General features: G+C 46.6%; 1 protein-coding gene across 2 annotated transcripts in view; it reads right to left on the reverse strand.

The window, feature by feature from the left end:
• acap3a (ArfGAP with coiled-coil, ankyrin repeat and PH domains 3a) overlaps positions 1–21,811 on the reverse strand; it is a 57,808-nt gene extending 35,997 nt beyond the window's left edge. For both annotated transcript variants that reach the window (XM_053425419.1, XM_053425418.1), the window contains exon 1: positions 21,612–21,811. In XM_053425419.1, the coding sequence (XP_053281394.1) occupies positions 21,612–21,658 (47 nt within the window). In that variant the 5' untranslated portion in view covers positions 21,659–21,811. The remainder of the gene's footprint in view (positions 1–21,611) is intronic.
• Positions 21,812–23,293: the final 1,482 nt, after the last annotated feature.

Here is a 23,293-nt window from a genome sequence, read left to right on the forward strand (position 1 = left end):
ATATTTTATTTTCAACAACCAGCAGAGGTTTTCAGAGGCACTGATACATATTTAACCACAGAATTATCTGTGTCTGTTATGTTTTGATATAATGAAGGTTCCTCTCCACGTGTTGTAAACATTATAAACAATGCGTTAACTATTTACTTCTCTATCTTCATCTCATTATGCTGTAAAACAGACTTTATACAGCCGCCTGATAATCTTCACAGAGTGTTCAATGCTGTTATTTGCCCGGTGGCTTTTCAAGGCTCGTTTGTTAGACGTCATATTTCAAGAACACAATGCCTCTCGACAGCTGACTTTTAAAACCAAAGTGTTTAGTGAAGTGTTGCCCAGCCTGGAGGTCAACGTCCCCCCCCCCCCCCCCCCCCGAGGGGTCATAAAGTACATCTGAGGGGTCACGCGCTGGTTAACTGAGCAGGAAAGAAGACGACAAAATTTTACACACGTGATTTGAATTGTTTTTTAGACTTTTCTTAAATCTTTGTTGTTTTTTAGTCACCAGTGGTCACAAGGCTACAGAACCAGCTCAGCATTTTTCTTTTAGGACTACAACAGTTATTTTCCTTCTTCGATTGGTTTGTTTGTTTGTTAATTAGCAGGATTACTAAAAAACTACCGGACGGATTACCACGGACCTTGGTGGAAGGAGGTTTTATGGGGCAGAGAAAAAAACTCAAGTGGGTGGGAGGATCCAAGACCATTCACTTTTTAGTTTTTCAACAGTTTCATGGATTTTTTCATGGATCTTTAAGGGACTGAATATCCATAAGTGTGCGTGCAAATTGGTGCAGCTGTATTTAAGGATAGAGGACTGCGCTCTACCGAGTGCTGCTCTAGTTCCTAAATGAAATAACACACAACATCCACCACAGATTCCCAACATCACTTGTTGTGTTTTGCTCGACAGACCACTAAAACATACAGATATTCAGTTTGCAGATATTCAGTCTAATAAAGAAATGGGGGGGGGGGGGGGTCATGCTTCTCCAGCTCCTAATGCAACTGAACCGATGACGCTCAACATGGTGACAGCCCGGCTCCATGATCCAGATGTGCAGAATCTGTCTCATGGGGCAGCTGCCCATGCTCCCTCGGGCTGTAACCCCCCCCCCCCCCCCCCCCCCGCTGCCCTATCTCACTGCACATGCCGACCATAATGGATGCACACAGGGCCCCGGGCCTGTAGTCACAGCAACCAACTCCTAAGTGGGCCGCAGAGGTCACCTGATGCTCTCGTGATTTGACCCGTATTCACACCACGGGGGGGGGGGGGGGGGAGAATAAATAATAACGTGACTCACAGGACGGCCTCTGTGACAGGAGATGACCATCGCTGCTCCATTAACAGCTCGTCAGGAGACCATTAAACAGCCGTGAGTCCTCACGTGCTGCACAAGAACGTCACCGACCAACTGACACACACATGCACGGCTGCTCTGAGGCCATGGTTATAAGTTTAGAGCGCGTCTGGACAGGTTGAGGCTACATGTGCCTGTTCGTGAGCAGGACTGGTCTGGGATCATTTATCCGACAGGGGAACGGTGCTGGCGTAAAAAAAAAAAGCATAATAAACACTGGGCTGTGCTGAGTCAGCTGCAGCTCCGGTGGTTTCTGGCTGCTGACGGAGCGACCAGACCAAGAGTCCCAGAACCACCTCTGGAATTCATGACCCAAACAGAGTCTTAATTAGATTCTCTACTATTATTCCATACTATAAGTCTTCTTTTAAATGAAATGTGGAATTACAGCTTGTGACTTTGAGAGGTTCGTATCAGAGGTAAACAACGAATTCAGACTCAAACCAGCAACAACCAATTATTTGACCACATGGGGAAATTGCCGCTGTCAGGGAGGTAGCGTGTTTGTTTGTGTATCACCTAGCAGCAAAATGCAAACGCCACTCAAACGATTTCCATGAGACTTTGTGACAGGGTGTGACACCACCCCCGGAAGAACTCCTTAAACTTTTGGTGCAGTTTCGGATCAGGGGGCAGATCACTTTCACTTTCTATAACATTGTGAAATAAAACGTCTTTCAACATTTTGTGGGATGGGAACAGTGGATGCAGATTAAGGGGTGGATCCAGTTGTGGGGGGGGGGGGGGGGGGGGGGGGGGGGGGGTGTTGGACCTTGACGGGGGTGCACGCCCTATTGAGTCACTGTGCTACTGTCAGTGTCACATTTATCTGGTAACTGGTCCTTAAGTCCAAATTACAAGTTGTGGTTATTAGCGATTAGAAGAAGCTAAATACTTGATCTCCATCTTACAGCACTGAAACTATGTAGATTCAAAATATAATCAGTAGAAGTAAAACTAGAGGGAAAATAATGTCCTCACTAAAGTACATACAAGTATATATTTCAAATACTATATATATACTTGAACATATGTACTTATTCACTTCTGTCACAGCCAGTGAGCAGGTCTTGGCTTTTGTGCGTGAGCCGGATGTGTGAGCGCGGTGCAGCTGGGCCCGGATGCCCCAGAGGGTTGTGTTTGGGAGGGGGACTCGAGGCCGAGGGAGGCTGGTGGTCCGGGTGGAGAGCGAGCAGGTGGGACGCCGACGACTGAGCCAACACTGGGTCCAGGTACTGACCCCAAATCAGTCCACCAGCTGCGGCACAGGAGCTGAACCCACAGACAGCCGCCAGCTGGGGCGAGCGAATTAGCCGGTGAGTGATGCAGCGGCGGCGGAGCGCTCCGGTCTCGGTGCCAGCGCACAAATGAGCCCAGCTGTTGAGCCGACTAGATGCTCGCTTCAAGTGATCCTCAGTAATCAGCCGACTGTTTGATATCAATCTGCTGTTTGCTCTCTCCTGCGCTGCTCCACATCTTTAATCTTAATTCAAACTCGTCCAGGGAAGGTTTCGTCTGTGTGGAGCCTGAAGGAGGCCGGGGGCCGGCGTGGAGGAGGGGAGGCTGAGGGTGGAGACAGGGTGGCCCAGTCTCGTCTGAGGGACCCATTGTCACAAAGCAGCTTCTTGTCTGGAGAAAAGGCGGCATTTTGTCACAGTATTGATTGCTTGAGTGTCCTAATTGTGGCTGGAGTGCACGGATGAGTGGCTGATTGGAGGCCGGGGGCGGGTGGGATCCCCGAGCATATTCCATTCAGCTGTGTTGAGCAGCTATTCTTAGATGCGTGGCCCTGCCCGGCTCCCCCCATCCTCCTCCTCTTCCTCCTCCTCCTCTTCCTCCTGCAGACCACTATGTGCACTAATGCAGGGTAGGGGAGGCTGCGCTGCCTATGCAACGCCAAATATACTCACTGCATTTTCAGAAGAATAACTAGCCACTCAGAAATAAGTCACCTCCTCACACAACCCACAAGAAACGTTACTGTGGTGAGAGTACTTTGATATTTATAGTACTACTATGGGACAGTATTTAGGTACCACTGTACTTTTTTATGATTTGTGTTTCTCTTTGTCTTTTTCCTGCTGTTGTTGTATTTTCTCCCTCGTGCCTCAAGCGTGACGGAGGCAGAGAAATCTATGTTCTCACTTTTCCATACATTATGCGCTGCTCATTGAATTGATTTATCGAAACCAGATCGATGAATCCTCACACCCGTAAAAACACATTAGTAAATGCACCATTATGTGACGTTCAAGGACAGAAAGCTTGTCAGGCACAGCACAACTAAAGAGGGAGGTGGAGGTTCACCTGATGCTTCCTCACCAGAAGCTAACCTGCCCCGTGCTGCAGGACCTAACGTTGACCTTATGACCTCAGAAAGCCTCTGCACTCCTCCAACTGGCGTCACATTTACATCATCATCCCAAGAATTTAGGGTTTACAATGCCGCATAATGTGTAGTAACCCAATCCTGATGCATTGAAGGTGCAGTTAGAGTTCAAATGTCTCCGGTAATCCCCCCCCCCCCCAACATGTGTTCAAAGCTCTGACTATTGTTCATAAGCCGAAGCTTTTATTTCCACTCGAAGGCTTAGATGTGTCCCTCATACTTACAGCGGCCGGCACTGCTCACATCTCTGCACCAGACTCCACTGAACCCTCCTCAACGACACACTCCTGCACTAACGGCTTCAGAGAAGTGACACGTCCGCCGCAGCCGTGATCACTCATTCATGCCTCGATCACAACGTGGTGCAGAGATACATAGATTCAGGAGCCTGGACACATCACCCAGAGGAGAAGGGCTGAAAACTCTCAGTGAAGAAGCAACGTGATCAATAGTGACCGAGCTCGTCCTCGGAGAAAAGCCTAAAAAGAAGGAGGCGATGAGAGGCCGTTAAACTCTGACCAGGACAGAAGCAGGAAAGCTCAGTCTGCACGAAGAGAAAGACAGAACCACATTTATATGAGATCAGACATTTTTAAATCGACGAATAGACGAATGCAGCTCTGTGAAATTATCACTATTAGGCTGATTCTGCACAGCTGCTGCGAGCACAGAGAAGACTCTGTAATAAGATTAGACAAGGTGTCTCAGAATAGATCTGAGTGCTTCAAATATTTTTTTTACCACTTGTGCATTTCACGTGTTCAGGCCCCACTTTAAAGTCAGTGCAGAGGAAACACTCCCTCGCTTCTTCTTTCATTGATCACTTTTGGTTTTGCAACAAACTGGATAAATGAACTGTCTGAAAATCAGCTGACAGGACCTGACACTGCAAACCAGGTTGATTATTATTCTTTCATATTATGAATGCTTTTATCTGTGGAAGATTTATATTCGTAAAGCTTCCGCACAGACTAGAATGTTTATATCAAACCAATGAAAAGTCTGTATGTTATATAATTGGGATAAAACGTCTCAGCTGAGACTGAATCAGGATTTGACGAGTGTGTGTATCAGCAGGACCTTGTGCTGACTCTTTGTTTCTCGGTGTTTCTGGATATATTGGCTTCATTTCTGTATAGTGGTGGGAATTGGAGACGTGTCGTCCATCTTTATTAAGGTGTAAAGGGCCAAGCAGGTACGCAGAGATGAAGCCAGCAATGGAAACATCTAAGGCTGAGAAAACTGGAATCATCTTTCAATTGGAACGAGAGCCGTCTTCCACCGTGTGCTGCTGTGGCTTCACTCTGAGGAATCCCCAGAAGCCAGAACAGGCAGAGGATCTGCATGTGGAGCCAACTGAGCTTTTACTGTAACCGGCCGGAATCAGAACATCGATCATCCAGAACGTTGTCTGGACTGGAAACAATGGGATGGAAGAATGTAAAAGAAGAGGGGAAAGGTAAAGGAGTCTGTCTGCAGAGAGACGAGTGGGAACTTGAGTCTGGGTCGTTTGTTCTGATTCCCCGAACACACACAACCTCTCCAAGATCAACACCCAGCGTGTTTTCTTTCTTTTGGCGACCGGGGGAGCTCTCCACCTCAGATGACCAGTCTGCCGGCTGCGGCTGAACTTTTGCCTGTCTGCTCCCGACACCTCCTCCCCCCCCCCCACCTTCCCTGCCACACCCCTGCTAACGCTCCCTGCTCCGTGTGCACGGGTTGGCAGCGTGCTGCGTCTCTGCAGCCGCAGACCACAGCACATAAATCCTGAGGGAATAAAAAACCCAAGAGGCTCCTCAGAAATCACCCTGAAAACACTGAAAAACACAAAGTCAGAAACACGTTGGGTTTTTTTATCTTTTTCACTGAAGCCACAAACAGGAGCCAAGTGTAAAATCTATATTTCAAGTGTTTAAAATAAAGCCTTAACCAAGGGCTTTTTCACGGCCAACACCAATACCACATAAGGCTGACTGGTTAAAGCCAGTGTAAACTGTCTGACCTTTGCCAGAAACGACATATGCTCAGTCGTCCTCATGATTTTTCCACATTGAAATAAAGGTTAGATTTTCACATGACACATTAATCACTCAGGAAAAACAAGAGTGACTCAAATGTTCTTAAAAAGCAATAAAATAAATTGAGAAAATACGTTTCATTGTGGGTTTTACCGACTGATTGATTTTGTAGACTTTCGAATACCTCCAACAGAAATACAGGTTTTTCTGTTCGAAATCTGAAGTCTAAGTTAGAAGAGTTAATCTCTCAGACTTGAAAATGTCCCTTTAAGATCCCTGCATGAAAATAAAACAACAAGTTATGGAAGATGATCACATCTTTCACACTGTGTGTCAAACAAAAGAAAGTAAACTAATAAAATGAAACATTCTCTCCACTGATACAAACTCTACAATATTCTGATATCCTGTATCAGTAAGTCAGTGTCTCGTTGGACCTTGAACAACACATGTGCATATTTTCAGATCCTCCCTTGGCGAGAGACATTAGTTCTTCTGGCGCTGTCCGACGACCAGCAGGTTCCCAGGCAGGTCGACCGTCCCTGAGCACATCACTGGGATATCATCCCCACTTCAGCTGAACAGATGAACCCCCCCCCCCCCCTTCTCAATATGCATGGGAAGAAAATAAGACCAGAGACGTCTCCCTGCAGAAACAAAGAAAACTTCTGCAGCCAAGCTTGTTCCTGCACAAACTCCTGCCAATGTTTTACCAGACTGCAGACATGTGCACTGCAAAAGAATCAAGTAGATAAACCAGAACCCGGACTTAAAAGGGATGGGACCCAAAAAAGGATTGACCCGATGGTGGCGGCTAGATGCTGAAAGGTCAGGGGATCATCAAAAACAAAATACATATGTATTAGTCACAGAGGGAACCATGAATTTCACCCTGTCCGACTGCAGATGTTGCAGCAGATCACCAAAAACCCATAAAAGTCAACGTCAATGTCAGGGGATCAGCCGGGTTCATCCTCAGAGGATCATTAATCTTCTTACACACGATTTCATGGCAAACGTGTAACTGTTGAAATCTGAAAGCCGTGGACCCACTGAGACATATTTAAATTCAAACGATGCGTTCACTGACCAACCACGGCTCTTTATCCACAGCCCAAAGTTTATAAACTCTCAGATCACAGCTCATTGACTCGTGCAAACATCCACTAGACCCTGGAGTCCTGACCCCGACGCTTTGAGAGAGTCCCTGCCCCTGGGGCGCGAGCAGCTGCCCTGAGCCCCCCCCCCCACCACCACCACCACCACCACTGTCGCCACTCCCATGTTCTAATCACTCTCCAGGCTCAGGCTGCACAGAGCTACATACAAACAAGAAGGGGGTTTGGCGGCCAGAAGCAAAAGCAGAACGTGTTTCACACTGACGGCTGCTGCTGACCCACACCAACAGCTGGAGGCCTTGTGTTCCCGCTCTTTTTGAAATCCTGTCCACCCGAACCCGTCTCCACCAGGACAACGAGGACAAAGACATCCACATAATTTGGATTGAAGCAAAAATACACATTCACATGAGTGTGTTTGTGTGTGTGGGGGGGGGGGGGGGGGGGGGGGTAATCAGCAAATGATAAAAGGCCCTTTCAAGTTTAAAAATATGCAAATGTGACAATCACTGCTGCTTTCTGCTCCTTGAAGTTTGTTTTAAAAACCCTCAACAACACAGTTTCCATTTATAACTCATCAGCTCAGGGACTCGTGCAGCAGACAAAACATCTGCATTCACTGATCTGCTGCTCAGATTAATTTAGGGGAACACGACCCAAGTGAAGCCGGAGTCATTAGCTAAATGTTAAAGCAGAGTTCTTCAAGTTGAGTAGAAAATATGGACGAACGAACTCCATGGGGTTCAAGCCCTGATTACAGTGATGTGGCAGAAAGTTCCTCTCCTGCTACTCAGGAGTTGGATCTGGGAGGTTTTTCTTTTACTGTGTCAGCCTTTCCACTAATACTTCAGAGTTTTAACTATGGGTCAGCTTTGGAACAGATGTCTTCTGCACAATATCGCCTTTCATTACGTGGCTAAAGAGATTTCAGAGCTGGAGAAGAGTCAGAAGAAAGACTCAAAGCACATTTTCAGAGTCTAATTAAACAGATAAGAGAATTATCACGTCCATGAGGGATTTGATCAAAAGTTCCTCCTGAGTGTCATTCCATGTTTGAGGACAGGACAGTGCCCACAGGAGAACCAAGACTACTGAGGTTTATCTAGGAGTCATGGAGGGATTAAAACCTGTGAGGCCAGAGGACGTGTGTCCATAGTGTCTCCGGCTGAGAGTGTGAGGATGAAGGTGATGTAGAGGACGTGTGGAGGAGGTGGCAAAGTAACATCCTCACTAGGCCACACTTCAGTTTATAGTTCTTAATCTTCTTTATTATAGTGAATATAATATCTTTGGATTTTTGATTATTGGTCGAACAAATCAAGGAGCGAGAAGACGTCACTTTGGGAACTTTAATTTGAAAGTGAGGTGGTTAATTCTTTATTATAATCATGAAAGTTGAATCCATGTTTGTGTGATCTGAGAAGGATCTGAGGATTTCTCCCTGTTTAATATGATTGTAAATTCGCTATTTGAGTTTAGGACAGTCGGTTAAAGTCGGGTTGGGAAACAGTGACGGAACTTTTCACTATATTCAGACATTTTTATTAAGTCGAAGATGAAACAGCTGAAGATAATCATAGCATTTATCGATAAGGAAAACAGCTGTTTTGCGGGTCAGAGCGTCGTTGGGTCAAAACGTCACATGAGATGATTCCACTCAATCCGCTGTTTAAAATCCAATCAGGCTTTGAAGAACCCTCTATTTGAAGTTTACTGGAAAACGCATCTTGCAGAGCTCTTGCCGTCGCTCTCTGTGGACGCTGTGACTCCCGGCGTCAGCTGTGGAAAGGTTTAGAGATGTGGCCTCCGACAGTTAGGATGTGCAGACGAGGATGATCCGTCCCTTTAACTGTGATTTCAATTCAGTCTCGATGTTTTAAACTCGATGTGGTCGACTCCTCTCGCAGTTTTTTTCCACACGGGCCGTCCGTGCTCCTGAAAGCCTCTTTGTGGTTTGAGCTCTATTAGCTTCTAATAAATCCCCCACGTCTGCCCTGAGCATCACAGCCACAGTGCAGGAGATTAGAGGGATCTGTCCGACACAACCGGCGACCCTCGGTCCAGACAAAGAGCTAAACCGACTGCACATAATGAGACAGTGCACTCACGGAGGAGAAGGGGGATCAGAACAGGGGTTTCAAGAAAAAAATGCAGCTGTCAATTTCAGGGTTTACAGTGAATCTGGCCATGTGCCCCCCCCCCCCCCCTTGGACTTCCTGCTGACAGCACTGTTCTTGGAAGCTGAGGAGGAAAACAGCTGGAAAAAGAGACGACAATGAGCGGGAAAGCGTCCGATGATTTCCTCTGTGGCCTCGAGTTATTGTGGGTCAGCGATGAAGCCATAAACAGCAACTCCCACTTTGATACGTGCACAGGAAGAAAAAAAAACACCACGGCTTCGCTTTCACTGTCGGGATCAAACACCAGCGTGAACGAGGAAGGGGGGGGGGGGGGAGCGGGAGCGGGTGTGATGCAACAGTCTGCAACTAAGGTCACATTCAACCACAGCATCTTCCTGCTCCACTTGAGCAACGGTCGGGAAATGACAGAGTTCAAACAGGCGAAGAAATCAAACCCTGGTTCAGGGAATTAGAGGAAGATTTTTACGTTTAAATCACTGAAACTAGTTGAAGGTCAGTTAAACGTGATAGTTTCAGGCACAAGTGTGTATTTTCAGGAAAGTGCTTTGAAAAGTTGAGTGAACAGGCAACGTGAGAGTATGAATTTGCAACTTTTACTAGTTTAAAGTCCCTATAAGCTTGAGTCTATGGGGTTCAGTGCCCCCCCCCCCATCCCAACCTGTTGGTTATGAATCTAGAGGAAATGATCTCCAAAGATCTGGAGACATTAGATTTCAGTTTTTAAATCTGGATCAGTGTTAAAAATGACTGCTGAGCTGCTGGGGAAGCTTAAAAAAATCAAACCAATGCCCTGATGTAGATGTTGAGCAGCGAGGACGGAGCAGACCTGATGTCAAACAGAGTTGTACCGCTGCATGCTGGGTAAGAGGGGGGGCAGGCGTTAATATTGGCACCAATTAGGCTTTTTGACAAACCAGCTGGGTGTAGTGGCCGTGCATAATGCAATGACAGCTCCATCCACTCCTCATCAGCTACATGGTGGTTGGGTCGTGTAATTAGGCCACCGCAGCCCGTGGGGAGAGGGCACTTCAGACCGGGGGGGAGGAGGGAGGGGGTTCAACAATGACGACCATGTAGCGGGAACTGTCACAGGGATTCAACCCTTTACGCACCACGCCGTCATCAGCTGGGGTTCGAGTGCTTCCTGTGTGTCATCACGAGGGAAACAGATATGAATGGACTGTCTCAAAAAATAGTGTTTGTTATTAAAATAGCGATGCAAGAGGATGTGTGCGACGCTGTCAGAGCGCGTTGGGGGGGGGGGGGATGCTGTTGATCATCCGAGGCGTCGGGGGTGGGGGGGTAAAGAAAGGTCAGGATATGCGAGGTCTCGACTGGCGGCGCAGGTTTATATTAGCTCAGGGTGGTCCGAGATGACTGCAGCTCACAAAAATGTCAAAGGAGATATTCGGGACGAGGGAGACGAAAGAGAGAAAGAACACACACACACACACACGCGCACACACACTCACACACTCACACACACACTTACACTCTCGGAGGATTCAGAGGAGGCCTGGGCTGTGAGAACCCGGCCTGCACAATGTTCCATTGAAGGGAGGAAGACAATGAGGCCTACAGACGTGGTTGCTTCTCGCAGTTCTTTTTTCTGGGCAGCACACCAGGCTGCCGGGGCAAAACAAACCCCCGACACAGAGCAGAGCCGGGCAGAGCCCTCGGTCCTCTTCAGCGTAGCACCCCTGACATTTCGGTGGAACAGCTCAGTGAAATCCCCTACGCAGACGTGATGTGTCCGTGGTGCGGCTGAGCTGGGAGTCTTCCCGGCATATTTGTGGGCTAAACACGCAGCTTGGCTCGCACTAGAAAGACATACCAGACGTGTGAAGCATGCGGCTCTTTCCTGTCTCGAGAGCTTGGGAGATGGGGCTCGAAAGAAACAGCGGCTGTAAAAAAAAAACGACAGACGGCTCTCGTGTGAAATACGCCGACACCCCCAAAAAACCACTTGAAACGTCTGCTGTTTTACATTTGATCCCAAAAACTAGACGAAACAAATCAAGCAGCCTGGGAGGACGCGCCCTGAACAACATGTGGATCCGGCGTCCGCCCATCGATCCTGTGAGTGTCACAGTCAGTTCAGCTGACTGGAGGAAAGTCAGAGGCAACATGTTGGACCCTCTCATTTCCTCCTGGGTTTCCACCAGGTGTTTCCTGTGGTGCCGAGTCAGCAGCGTGCCCCCTGACGTCAGCTCCGTGACCCCCTGACCCCTGCCCCATCGGTCTGTGGGCCTGGATGCTGATGTCACTGCTGGGTCAACAGAGAACGAACCTGGACCCTGACATGAAGTTCCAAGTCAACAAATTAAAAGACAATAGAGGCTGCTCGTCTCTAGCTTTCCCTATTGTGAGAAAAACGCAGGCAACAGGAAAATCCAGAGTGACACTCGATGTGAAGCTGAGCGTCCTGGGTTAACGAGGCTGAAACCTGGCACTGGAGATGACTCCCTGGAGAACTGCATCTACAGTGGTGAGAAAGAAGCCGAGAGGAGTCGAGTCACGGCTCATCGGTCTCTTCACAAAACCAAGCTGTGCAGGGACGACCCCAACAAACATCCACAGCAGAGAGAAAACAACCAGTTCAGAGGGATGAACAGAGCTCGGGCTGATCTAGAGAAGTTTAGAAAAGGGTCCAAACTCCGGTAGATGTAAAAAAAAAATAGGTGAACAAATGTTGGAGAAGCTGCGGAACATCATTCTGCAGCAGCTTGGGGTCATTTTCAATCAACAAGACCATATTTGACCTCATAGCGTCTCAGCAGTGGTGATTGGCCGGTTTCTCAGAGATCCCAACATGCATCTTCAAATCATTTTGATTTTATTGTGTCATCTGATGTTTGGTCTCATTACAAATTCCTTGAGCCGACTTTCTTCAGGACAAATAGTTCATAATCCAACATGATTCAACTCGGTGTAATTTGAAACTAGGAAAAGCCGTAAATTCTCAGATTTTTTACGACCAGGAACCGTGAGATGCTCGTAAAAGTTTATTCGAAACTGAGATGTGATTCATTTCTCATTAAAATAGTTGCCGATTAAAATTCATGCCAGTGACACGAAGAATTGTTGAAGGTTCGGCCGAAAATCATACAATGTTCAAACAAATAACACAGAGATAATCTTAAAACCCTTGATTCAGCTTAGTTAAGTTTTCCTTCACTTGCTGTAGGTTGCTGGAATAGAAAAATGAGACGTAGGTGATGAAGTTGTATTGAAGCTGGAAGTGGTTCAGGGGTGTTTTTGGGATTGATCCAGTGACTCAGGTCTGGGTGTCATCACAGAGAAGTCACACCCCCTCCCCCGGGGGTTTTTGGCCCCTCACTCCGAACCTGCTTTTGATACTGGGACCGACTGACGCACTTCCTGACCCGTCCCTCGACCCGGTTCTGGCCCGGCCCCCGACCAGAAGTCTGCCCCCGCACACAGAGGAAGGCAGGGAGTGACGGAAGAGGGGAAGAGAAGGGGAGCGAGAGAGAGAGAGAGAGAGAGAGAGAGAGAGAGAGAGAGAGGGACGATACAAATGAAAAGCAGATGCGAGCTCACATGTGATTCAGCATTTCGCAACCGAGCAGCAACGGTGGATCCCCACGACTTCTCTCCCTCTGCAGCTCTTCACACTTTCAGGGAAACGACTCCGTGTTTCTCTTGGACGTGCGTTTGTTTCACACATTCCCCAGGTGACGACAAACGGCCACAGCTGTACGGCAGAACCCCCCCCCCCCCCTCCTATCAATAACTCCATCCCACTTCCTGAGCCACATGGTGATAAACCTTTAGCACGGCCTGATGTTGACACACCTGGAAACGATCCAGTCACTTTCCCCTGGAGACGGCGGATTCCTGCAGCCGCCCAGTCGTCGGCCGCTAAGTTTCAGACGTGACATTAACCAGTGAGGAACCAGTGAGGAGCCAGTGAGGAGCCAGTGAGGAGCTCTGTTCCCAGCCGTTAGAGTCCAGTGGTCCAATAAGACCGAATACAAGCAGTCACATCTGTGAGTCTGCTGACAAGTGACGCAGAGCCGAGTCCAGTCACCGTTCCCCCCCCCCCCGATAGGACTGTTCCTCACATTCTGCCGCTGACTGGAGGGCCTGCTCTAAATAGATGAAAACAGAAAACCCCCCCGAAGCCAAGGTCTTACAACGCAGCTGAGAGATGCTCCACCAGATAAGACAGAGATGCTGTGTGCGGAGGAAATTGGCCATTTTCCAATTAGTCGTCCAACGTGAATGTAAAACTGGTGAAACGGTGAACACGCCGCCGCGCTAATGAGAAAACCTGATACAGATTAATGCGATTTCTAAGACTTAGAGCTTGAACCTCTCTGTGCTGCGTTTTCTAGGTCACGCACTCCAGAGAGGGGGGGGGGGGACAGAGAGAGAGAGAGAGAGAGAGAGAGAGAGAGAGAGAGAGGAAGCAATTTAAAACAACCCAGCCTCTGAAAGCAGTTAAAGAAATAGTTTGGTGTTGTGGGAAAACAGCTTTATTCATCAAGTCTGTATTTTTTTTCGTCTGATATTTTCACACGACCTCCTTCAACGTCATGAATCACAAAACTTTCCCTCCATCATTAAAGTTTTTTGCACCAGGTTCGATTTTGCTGCCTTTCAGAATCTGTCAAGGTCGATCCAGAGAGTTGTTCCTGGTTTTTATTGGACTGTGGATTAAAGAAGCGGACTTGTTGTGAAAAGAGTGTTTAATATATAAAATTGATTCATCAGCATCAAACCTGGAAAACAGACAGAAACCACGAGTCAGGACAGAGACCGGCTGTTTTCAGGTCAGTTTGTGCTCAGCTAAGCCAACTGGCTCTGGTTCTACATTCATAGGGGACGGTAGCAAACAAGTGAGAGAGCGATCAGAGAAGAGAGGAAGAGAAAAGAAACTCTCCTGCATCGGACATCGTACTTTACATTAATCAGACTGTTTACTCTGAATTACCGTCCAATTTTATCGCACCTTAACTCGCTCTTCTGGGTCACGAGGGGTTAAAGGTGCTCGGATGATACGAGAGATTCCAACAACCTGCTGTTAGCTACGCTCTGATTCGTCGATTTCTACGCTCCACTCGTGTTCCTGGATGTTTTTTTATGCGTTCGCCACCCGGAGGTCAAACACGTGACCTGGTCTGACCTCGGGCAGATCGGAGCCCGGCTCTGACTTATCAAGGGGGGGAAAGTGGATTTCGGAAAAAAAAAACAGCAAGAGACATCTGATATCTGCAGCCGCACAGAATTAACATCAGATGTTCAGTCTCCATTACCATAATCCAATCTGCCTGGGTAAACAAATGTGGAGTTGTGAGCGAGGTTGCTCACCCGCTCAGTGAAGAAAGACCAGAGGCCGGGATCATCTGTGTAGAAAGTGTGTTTCACCGTGTGTGTGTGTGATGCTGGAGCAGCTCTGGTTCGTCATCGCTGGTTTTATTCACCGAGGCCTGCGATAGCAAAGCCAATTTAATACGACTCATCCATCATTCAGGGCTCAGGATGTTGCCACAGTGCTGATTCAATGTCTGCGGCGCAGCCAGCGCAACCTGTGGCAACACCGGATGGCTGGTTTGAAAGAGAGAAGAGGAATTGAGCCTCGGGTTTCATCACTTTCATCACTTTTCACTCTCTCTCTCTCCCCCTGGTTCGGGCTCTTTGTCACTTCTCGGGACGTCTGACAGGAGCAGATTAGTGTTCAGCAGGCAGCAGCCGGCCTCTCACGGCCCTTTGTGGGCGAAACGTCTCGCTATTCATTCAGATGGAAGGAGAGGGACGGTCACGCAGAGCCCATGCAGCGAGGCCCCTCCTCCAACCGAGAGGGATGACATCATCTCCGATCTCCACTTCCAGCAAATCATCAATTCCCTTCTCGAGCATAGAAATGGAGACAGTAGAGCAACTCATGCTGTGTGAACTGAATACAACTGAGCGTGCTCTTCATCGTCTACGAGCTGCGAGACACACAAACAACCAAACAGTCTGAAGTGTAACAGGGAGCAGGTTTGAATAAAGAGCAACAACTCAGACGATAAGAAGGTCGAGCAAAGTTGACATGTTTGGGCAGAGCAGTTTCTAGCAAGTTGCAAATCTGTTGTTCTACATTAAAACCATTAAAAACACAAACGAAGATGTGAAGAGAGTCGGGGGGATGTGAGAACGATCACGTGATCTCTGCAGCAGAGTTAATACATCACTTCCTGTCTCTGCACCCGGCTGCTCCGCCTCTCGCCTGAATAACACACAGATTGTGTTGCTGTGAACACGGTGTTGTGCTTGTGTTGAAAGGCAAACCCTGGGTAACCTCCGGACCTGATTCTCTGGATTCTACCCACACGGTCATGTCTGAAAACGTCTCCATGCCTCTGTAAACCCTGAAGTGACACTCTGCTCGTCTCCCTGCAGCTGCCCCACTCGCTCTGGAGCCTGCTGAGCTCTGAGACCCCTTCATCTGGTCTCATTTTTGAAAAAGATGAAAGTCTTTCCCCCGCTAATGACACAGCGGCTTCTCAGCAGGAGGCCGACAGCTCTGTGATTAAGACATCACATCGCCCCGCTGCTGGTATCATTAGATCTATTTGCATTCCCTCACATCACAGTGACACCCGTTTGGGTGTTAAGCCTCCAGGTGTGACAAGTTGCCATCGAGGGATTGAGCTGAATGTGGGCCAATCCCTGATTAGGACACTGGAGCCACCAAACTGCACGCTGCTGCTGCTTTAATCCCCGTCACTTTCATTACCTGGAGTTGTTAGCTGCTGACGCCTTTAACAAGATGCTGAGCGCTCGGCCATTAAATCAAACACACGGATGAAAATTAAAGTAGCAGAATAAACTCTGGTGGGCGGGGGAGACGATGGAGGAGCAGGAGTTTAATGTGTCTAACGTGTAGGTCACAAGCAGAGCTCACTGGACCAGGACACAGGCTGGATGAGCCCTTCATCCAGCTTCACACCTCAGAGACAGTACCAGTATAAAATATCTATTATCGTACGTGATGTAAGAGTTTTTACACCAAACTGTAAAAGTATTTAGCTCCTAGGAAAAGTCCTGCGAGTCCTTAAAATGTGAATGAAGTATAAGTATGTAAATCACAAAAGGTAAAAGTACTGAAACTATCTGCAAAGAGTGTAATACGTCATTTTTTATTGCAAGTTTCTCCTGATCTGACCTGGAACCTGCTGACTCTGCTAAAGTTACTGCAAGGAATCTCTGTCAATCAACTATTGGATGAAAGAAAAATTATTAAAATTAAAAATTAAATAATAGAAACCCAGGAAAAGTAAGAAGTCCAAATTCCCCATTAATTCAAATGGCAATAAAATCTATATTATTTGACTTTTCGAGTAAGAATTGTCTTCTATGACAAAATATTCTGTAAAGTAACTAAAGTTATTGAATAAATGTGGTGGAGTAAAGAAATACATCATCTCCATCTAAACTGTAGTGAGGCAGTATAATGTACAAGTACCTCCAGACTGTACGTCAGCACAGTAATTGAGTAAATGTACTTGTAAAGATATCATTTAGACGGATGTGACGGACAAAGTGTTTTTTCCATCACAACCGAGGAGCCACTGACACACATTCAAGATGGAAGCAGGTCAGTCTGAAGTGGAGCAGAAGCAAGAAGACCACGCAGCACGAATCATGTCCAGCTGCAGATCGTCCTCAAACACCAGAGACGTCCTCTGAACACAAAGAGGACACGACGCTGAACTGAGACGAACCCGATGCTGGATCAGCTCAGAGACTCAGAGCAAGAAGGCCTCAGATCAGATGCTGTCCAATATGAATCCAACATGTGGAGAGAAGTAAGAAACAGGAACGATCTGAAAGATGCTGAAGTTCATCTGCATAAATTGAAATGTTAACTCAAGCATTAAATCCTTCCCACCAGATCCTGGAACAGATTGTTGAAGTCCAGTACTTCCCAGTTCACGAGACAAGGGCACATGGAGGAATGCAGATGGAATTGGCTTTGAAAAGTCGAGCACAGATGAAGATCTGACCCCTAATCAGCTGGACGCCAACAAACCGAAGAAATTATTTTGTTGTCTTTCGTGATAAGAAACTGTTTTCGACTGTTGGTTCGACCAAAACCAACATCTGAAGAATCTTTGGTTCATTCTTTGACCATCTGAACATCAGATTGTTCATTTTTTTTTAACACATTTACCACATTTTGTGATAAATATCATAAAATATTTGCACGATTACAATTTGCAACCTCAGGTTATTTCACGTCATGCATCCTCCCGTATGAGATCTACTGACTTTGACCTGAATGTTCCTCTAAACAGGCGAAGACAATTCAGTCCTTCGAAGCAGGACGTTTCCCCGGATGCTTGACATTCCTGCAAACCAGGCGATTTGACATGCAACCCCCCCCCCACCCTGTCATCTGACTTTGTGTCACGAATCCATCCAGTCGTCCTCCCACAGACACTGGATGCACACAAGCAGCGAGCGCCACAGGTCATTGGCCTTGGATTCCCCGCCTGTCGAGGGCTCTCCGCTCGCCGCTCTGTGAGTCGATGACGGGCCCGACAGCCTCTCCTCAGCCCCCCCGCCCCCAGCTGTTCACATGGGAGGAGAGGGGGGGGGGGCAGAGAGACGAGTCTGTCTCTCAGCGGAAACAAGACGCTGACTGGACAATAGTCATATTCTGCTTGGACGCGGGAAAGGATCATTCTGGCCAAAAGCTCAGTATAGAGACTGGAACCATTCATGGTGGATCTGACCAGTTTAGAATGTATAGTTTAAAACTAGCTGAGAAATGAGGATTAAGTTCAGAGACAACTTTTTGTGATGAAGAATTATTGAGAGCAGCAAAATGCAGGATGTGGTTTGATTGGCTGGAGGGTGTCTGGTTCTCTTCGGTTCAGTTTAGATATAATTAAACGTGTCTGAAGTCACAGTGAACTCTGTCTGTAGTAAACTCCCCGACATTAGAAACATTTAATGAGGCTGGAGTCACTCACATGTTTTGGCAGAGAGCATTAAAAAGCTCATATATTAAAAAACGAATTGTTCTCTGATATGATTTTTCCTTTTGTTCCCATCATGGTAAACTTAACATTTTGGGATACTCGACTTTTGCTGGGACAAAATATGACAAATTATTTAATGTAGTTACAGATTTCTGGGAAAATAATGAGTCAAGTGCACAAAGATCACAGAAGACTGGATGTGTTTGAGGACTGGGACGTTTCCTGGACAAAATAAAACATTACCAACCATCATCGTGGATTCTGGTAAACGCCGACACTCAGCGCTCTGCCCCAAACAGCCGAGGGTCTTCAGAGGCTTTCATAAAACAACGTAAACACCAAACAACAGACCGAGGAAGGAACGGCCACGATGAATGAAAACCATCATTAGCGATCTTTTCTTAGACACCAGCCTCCCCCCCGCACATCATCCCCTCACAGAATGCGAGTGGCGGCCTCAAATTAACACGTCAGTGGGGAGAACACAGCTCAAACGTCGCGTGTTGCCAATGTTGTGCCGGAGCAAACACAAACACACAAGTTCCTGCGGCCTTGTATCCATTACAGAACCACTTTCCCAAAACAGATGTGGGGGAGCGTCGCCGGTTTGCGGACTCACATCTGGAGTGTCCATGGAGACGAGAGGCACAACACAACAACAGTTTTCGCTGGACGGATCTTCAGGCTCTGGACCGGTCGGGACATTTGTCACGTTTGTCTGGAGGGGGAGAGAGGAGATTCATCGTCTGCGAGTTTGATTCCCGATAGCTAAAGAGTGTGTCAGGAGGAAACTGTACATGTGTGGGAATCTGCCTGTCCTGGTTTGTGAAAAGTCCGGATTTTCCTGTATTCTCAAACCGCTGCTTCCTCCCCAGTCCTCCACCTCCAGGCCTGTTACGTAACACTTCATGCTGCAGCGCCGCTTTTAGCTGCACAAAACGGAGCCATTTGGATGTTCTCTGAAAAACACTGTTCCCGGCCTCAGTGGCTGCGAGGAACACGTCTCTTCGCGTCGTTTAAACATCCTGCTCAGCGGATTAAAGACCCACAACATGAACTGGAAGAGCAGCTCAGGGTGACTCCGGCTATTAGGGACATCTTTCTACAGGGGGACATGGAAGAGGGAGGCATATTCTGACCCCACATTCACAGATCTAGTCAGATAAGAGACGACTTTATCCACCCAAAATAAAAACAAGAAACAATGGGGCATAGATAATGAGGCTGGTGACTCTTTGCTCAGTGTATGAAACAAGGACAGAGAAGGTTTGTGAAATTCAGCTGCCACAGGTTGGAAGTCTCGGATTTTGGGAGAATCCATCTCCGGTGCAGTGTTGGAAAGTATCTTCCCAAGTACTGGACTTTCATTTTTTGGTACCTTCCATAAAAAAGCACAATCGCCTCAAAGCCCGAAGAACCCGGCCGCCACCTCTCACCCAAATGTTTTTGGGAATGTTCCTCTCATTTTGAATCTGCCTGACCCAGACGATCTCCTGCTGCGTTCCTCATGTGTGAAACTTTCCAGGAAAACGTCCTGACCCGTCTAGACATTTTCCAGAGTTTATTTCTGAAGACTGCTAATGTGTCGACCCGCTCACCCGCGACCTTTTAGAAGATAAACTTTAAAATGGATGGATGAACACATGTGGGCAGAAGTTACTGTTGCATGAAATATACAATGCTTAGTTAAACATAGAACTGAGATTAAAAGATGAGAAACTGAGGGAGCCTGACCTTCTCAGTTGACTCTGCAGCCTGTGATCCATTTAAATAAAGTTATATCTGTAATAATATACGCTTTATGTTTTCTAAACTTCTTCTTCTAACGCGGTCGCCTCTCCTCTGATTGTTTGATTGTCACTTCAGCTTCAGGATCTCGCAGCTCTGCGGCTGTAACCGGACGCCGGCTCAGTCTCACCTCGCGGCCTCTCGACTCTCTGGGAGCGGAGGAGCCACGTTCTGATGTGGGTGTAGAGAATTCCTGTCGTATTTGTGTAACCTCGGGTGAGCGGCGGTCAGACGCTTGAGCTCCGACTCCGAGAGGAAACCTTCAGTTTGCTCTGATCCAGTGATCAGAGGCGCCTTTTGAACTGCAGCTGAAACAAACCATCTGCTGAGTGTGAATCTGTGAAGTATGAACCTGTGAAGTATGAATCTGTGAAGTATTAATCTGTGAAGTATTAATCCTTGAAGTATTAATCTGTGAAGTATTAATCCGCAGCTGTTTGGATTGATTCATCATTTGAGTCCTATTCGCTGTTTTCCTCTATCTTCAGGTTTTAAACGTTAATCTCACGACAGCATCTGGTTCAAATCAAGTGAAGTGACTCTTTTCCACTTCTCTCTCTGACGCTTCATGAACCCGATGATTCACCGATAGTGAGAATCAGGATTAGTTGTAACCCCTTTTTGACCCTCAGCTAATTTACGATTGGAAATCTAAACGTCCATGACGGTAAATCATCCATTTCCTTTAGTTCCTCTTGATCAGGACAATGATATATATTATTAATACAGGAAGCCAGAGGTGGAGGAAGTGTTCAGATCCTGTTACCCAAGAACGAGTACTGACAATACACTGTGAACATACTACACTACAAGTAAAAGTACTCCAGTGTCACAGTATTATATTAATATATTAAAATATTATTATTCAGAGTTTCGTAGAGACACCGGCACTTAGTGCCTTATCTTGTCCAACCAACAATCCCTAAGTGGGTTACATTCAATTAAGTGAATACACAGTACTTAGCAGTAGTTAGTACTTGTTGAAAGCTTAAACAGCATCTCAGTTATAATATCATGTATACTGTATACATCAAATGACTTTCACTACTTTAATAATAACCTAAATTTATACTGTATTTATATATATATATCAGTGTTTATCTCGGATTATACTATATTGTACTTATAAATCAAATTACTTTCACTACTTTAATAATAACCTAAATTTATACTACATATATATATATATATCACAGTATTTATCTCAGATTATACTATATCGTAGTTGGGATGAGCTCTTTCACCATCACATTTCCATTTCATTTTACTTATAATAAACACACATGTATATACTATGTACATGTATAGACTGCAGCAATATGATCAGGTTATGAATATGCAGAACTGCTGAACTCTTAATTGATTCAGGATCTGTCTGTATTATAATTGCAGTTGTAAAGTGACTGGTAAATTGATTTAAACAGATTTACTGTGTTGTTTAAATCTCTTGAACAACATGTGGCTCATTAGAAAACCAGTGTGAGGAAAAGGGTGGAAATCGATGAAGGAAGGTGACAACGTGCAGGACGACATTTTCCACTCCCATGTGACAGCTCGTGAGGCTGCACTGCTCCTTCATCACCCTCCTCATCGTCACCCTCATCTTCCTCACTGTTGGTGCACGGGTCCACACTGGGACTGTAAACCTTCACCATCACGTTTCAGAGCAACGTTCTCATGCAACCTGCAGAAACTGAGTGAACCCACCACGGGTGAACCCTGCGAGCGGAGCCGAGGCGTTCAACAGTTCACTGGGAACACTGGGAACACTGGGACACGGAGTTTTCTCCTTCTTACCTAAACCGGGGAGAGTCTTTGATGCAGTCTTCAAAATCCACCGTCATTTTCTCGCCGAGGGTTGTTTCTGTTTCTCCAACGCGGTTAAATCGCGGGGCTCATGTCCCGGGTAGATTCAGGGGTTAGTATCCGACACAGAGAGCCTGGCTCCGGGGGAGGGGGGGCTGCTGCTGCTGGTGCTGCGGCCGCTCGCTGCTTCACTCGCTCCGGGTCTGAAGCTCCAGAGAGAGTCCGCAGAGCCGGAGCCCCGCGCCGCGTTCAGGGGCTGCTCGTACACACGGAGATCACACACTCCCCCTGGCCAGTTTACTCAGAGGCGCATTTAGAAACAAGCAGCGTTGAAACCAAGTGATGGACAATTAGAAAGATGGAGATGCATGTATTAATAAAACTTTAGTTTAATTTTTTGAAGCTGTGTCTATCTCTCTCCACCACTTTCTACCACTGATTCATATCATTTAAAACACAACCATTCAAACAGTTCCGATTGTACATGAACTCAGCATATGCTCAACCCCCCTGCATGACTACGTCGAACACTGACGTCACGTTCCAACTCATTTGAATCGACTCGACCTGATTTCTCTGTTCAGTGACGTCATCAGTATTTTACTTCTGGAATTAAAGTAATTTTTTTTAAATGTTTTTATACTTAATCAGAAAATAACTTTACAGTTTAAGTTTGAGCAAAAATAAAAATCAGTGTAGGTCAGATTTCTAACCAGCACTTTATAACTTCTAAAAAGTTATAGATTCACTCTGTATCACGTGGACCTAAAGAATTGGATTAATAACAGCTTAATAGTCAATCATCATAACTTCATACTTACATGACAGGTCCACCACCTTCTAATATATATTCATATCAACCAGTGAAAATGTTTCCTCAGAAAATGACTTGAATGATTAATCACTTCTTAATATTGTTGCTATTTCTTATTCAAATGTCTAATAATAAATGATTTTGGTTTCTGGTTCCTGTACAAATGGATTTTTTATCACTTACTGTGTTTTTCCTGAGAAGCAGAAACGTGAAGAAGTTATTTTCATCCTCTGCTGCTGTAACTCAAGTGATGAATACCCCCCCCCCCCCCCCCCCCCCCCCCCCGCCCACGTCAGCCTCAGTTACCTCTCCTCGTGCTCCCTGCAGTCACATTCATCTTTTCACACCTTCCATTCCCTCTGCTGTGTTTCCTGTGTTGGATCATCATCATTTTACTGCTGAACAAGCTGCGAAAATCGAATTAGTGTAAAAGCCTCAATCACTGAATCTAATTGCACGACACTTGAAATAAACCTTTTGCACGTTTAACACCTTCCAGGGTTTCTCCAGCATCCTACTTTCCCATGCAGCGGTTAAATGAGGGTATCTTAAGTGCATCCATTTCCCCAGCAAGGCTATTATTAATTCACAGGAAACGGGAAAAGGCTGGAGAAGGAGCGGCTGCTTGGGATTTCACTGCAGGTTTTCATAGAGCGCCATTGTTCCTTCCGACCCCGGCTTTAGAAAAGGCTGCAGCTCGGGCCGTGAATGGAGATGATCTCATCGGCTCCCAGCAGAGAGGAGTTAATGCTGCCGTCATTCACCGAAATCTCACAGGAAAGACTCCATGTCCATGATGGGAATGTGAGTCCATCTGTTGGTCCAACGTCTCAAAATCCTTTCAATGGATCATAATGAT

The sequence above is a fragment of the Pleuronectes platessa genome, chromosome 6 (genome assembly GCF_947347685.1).
Source record: "Pleuronectes platessa chromosome 6, fPlePla1.1, whole genome shotgun sequence".
Lineage (NCBI taxonomy): Eukaryota > Metazoa > Chordata > Actinopteri > Pleuronectiformes > Pleuronectidae > Pleuronectes > Pleuronectes platessa.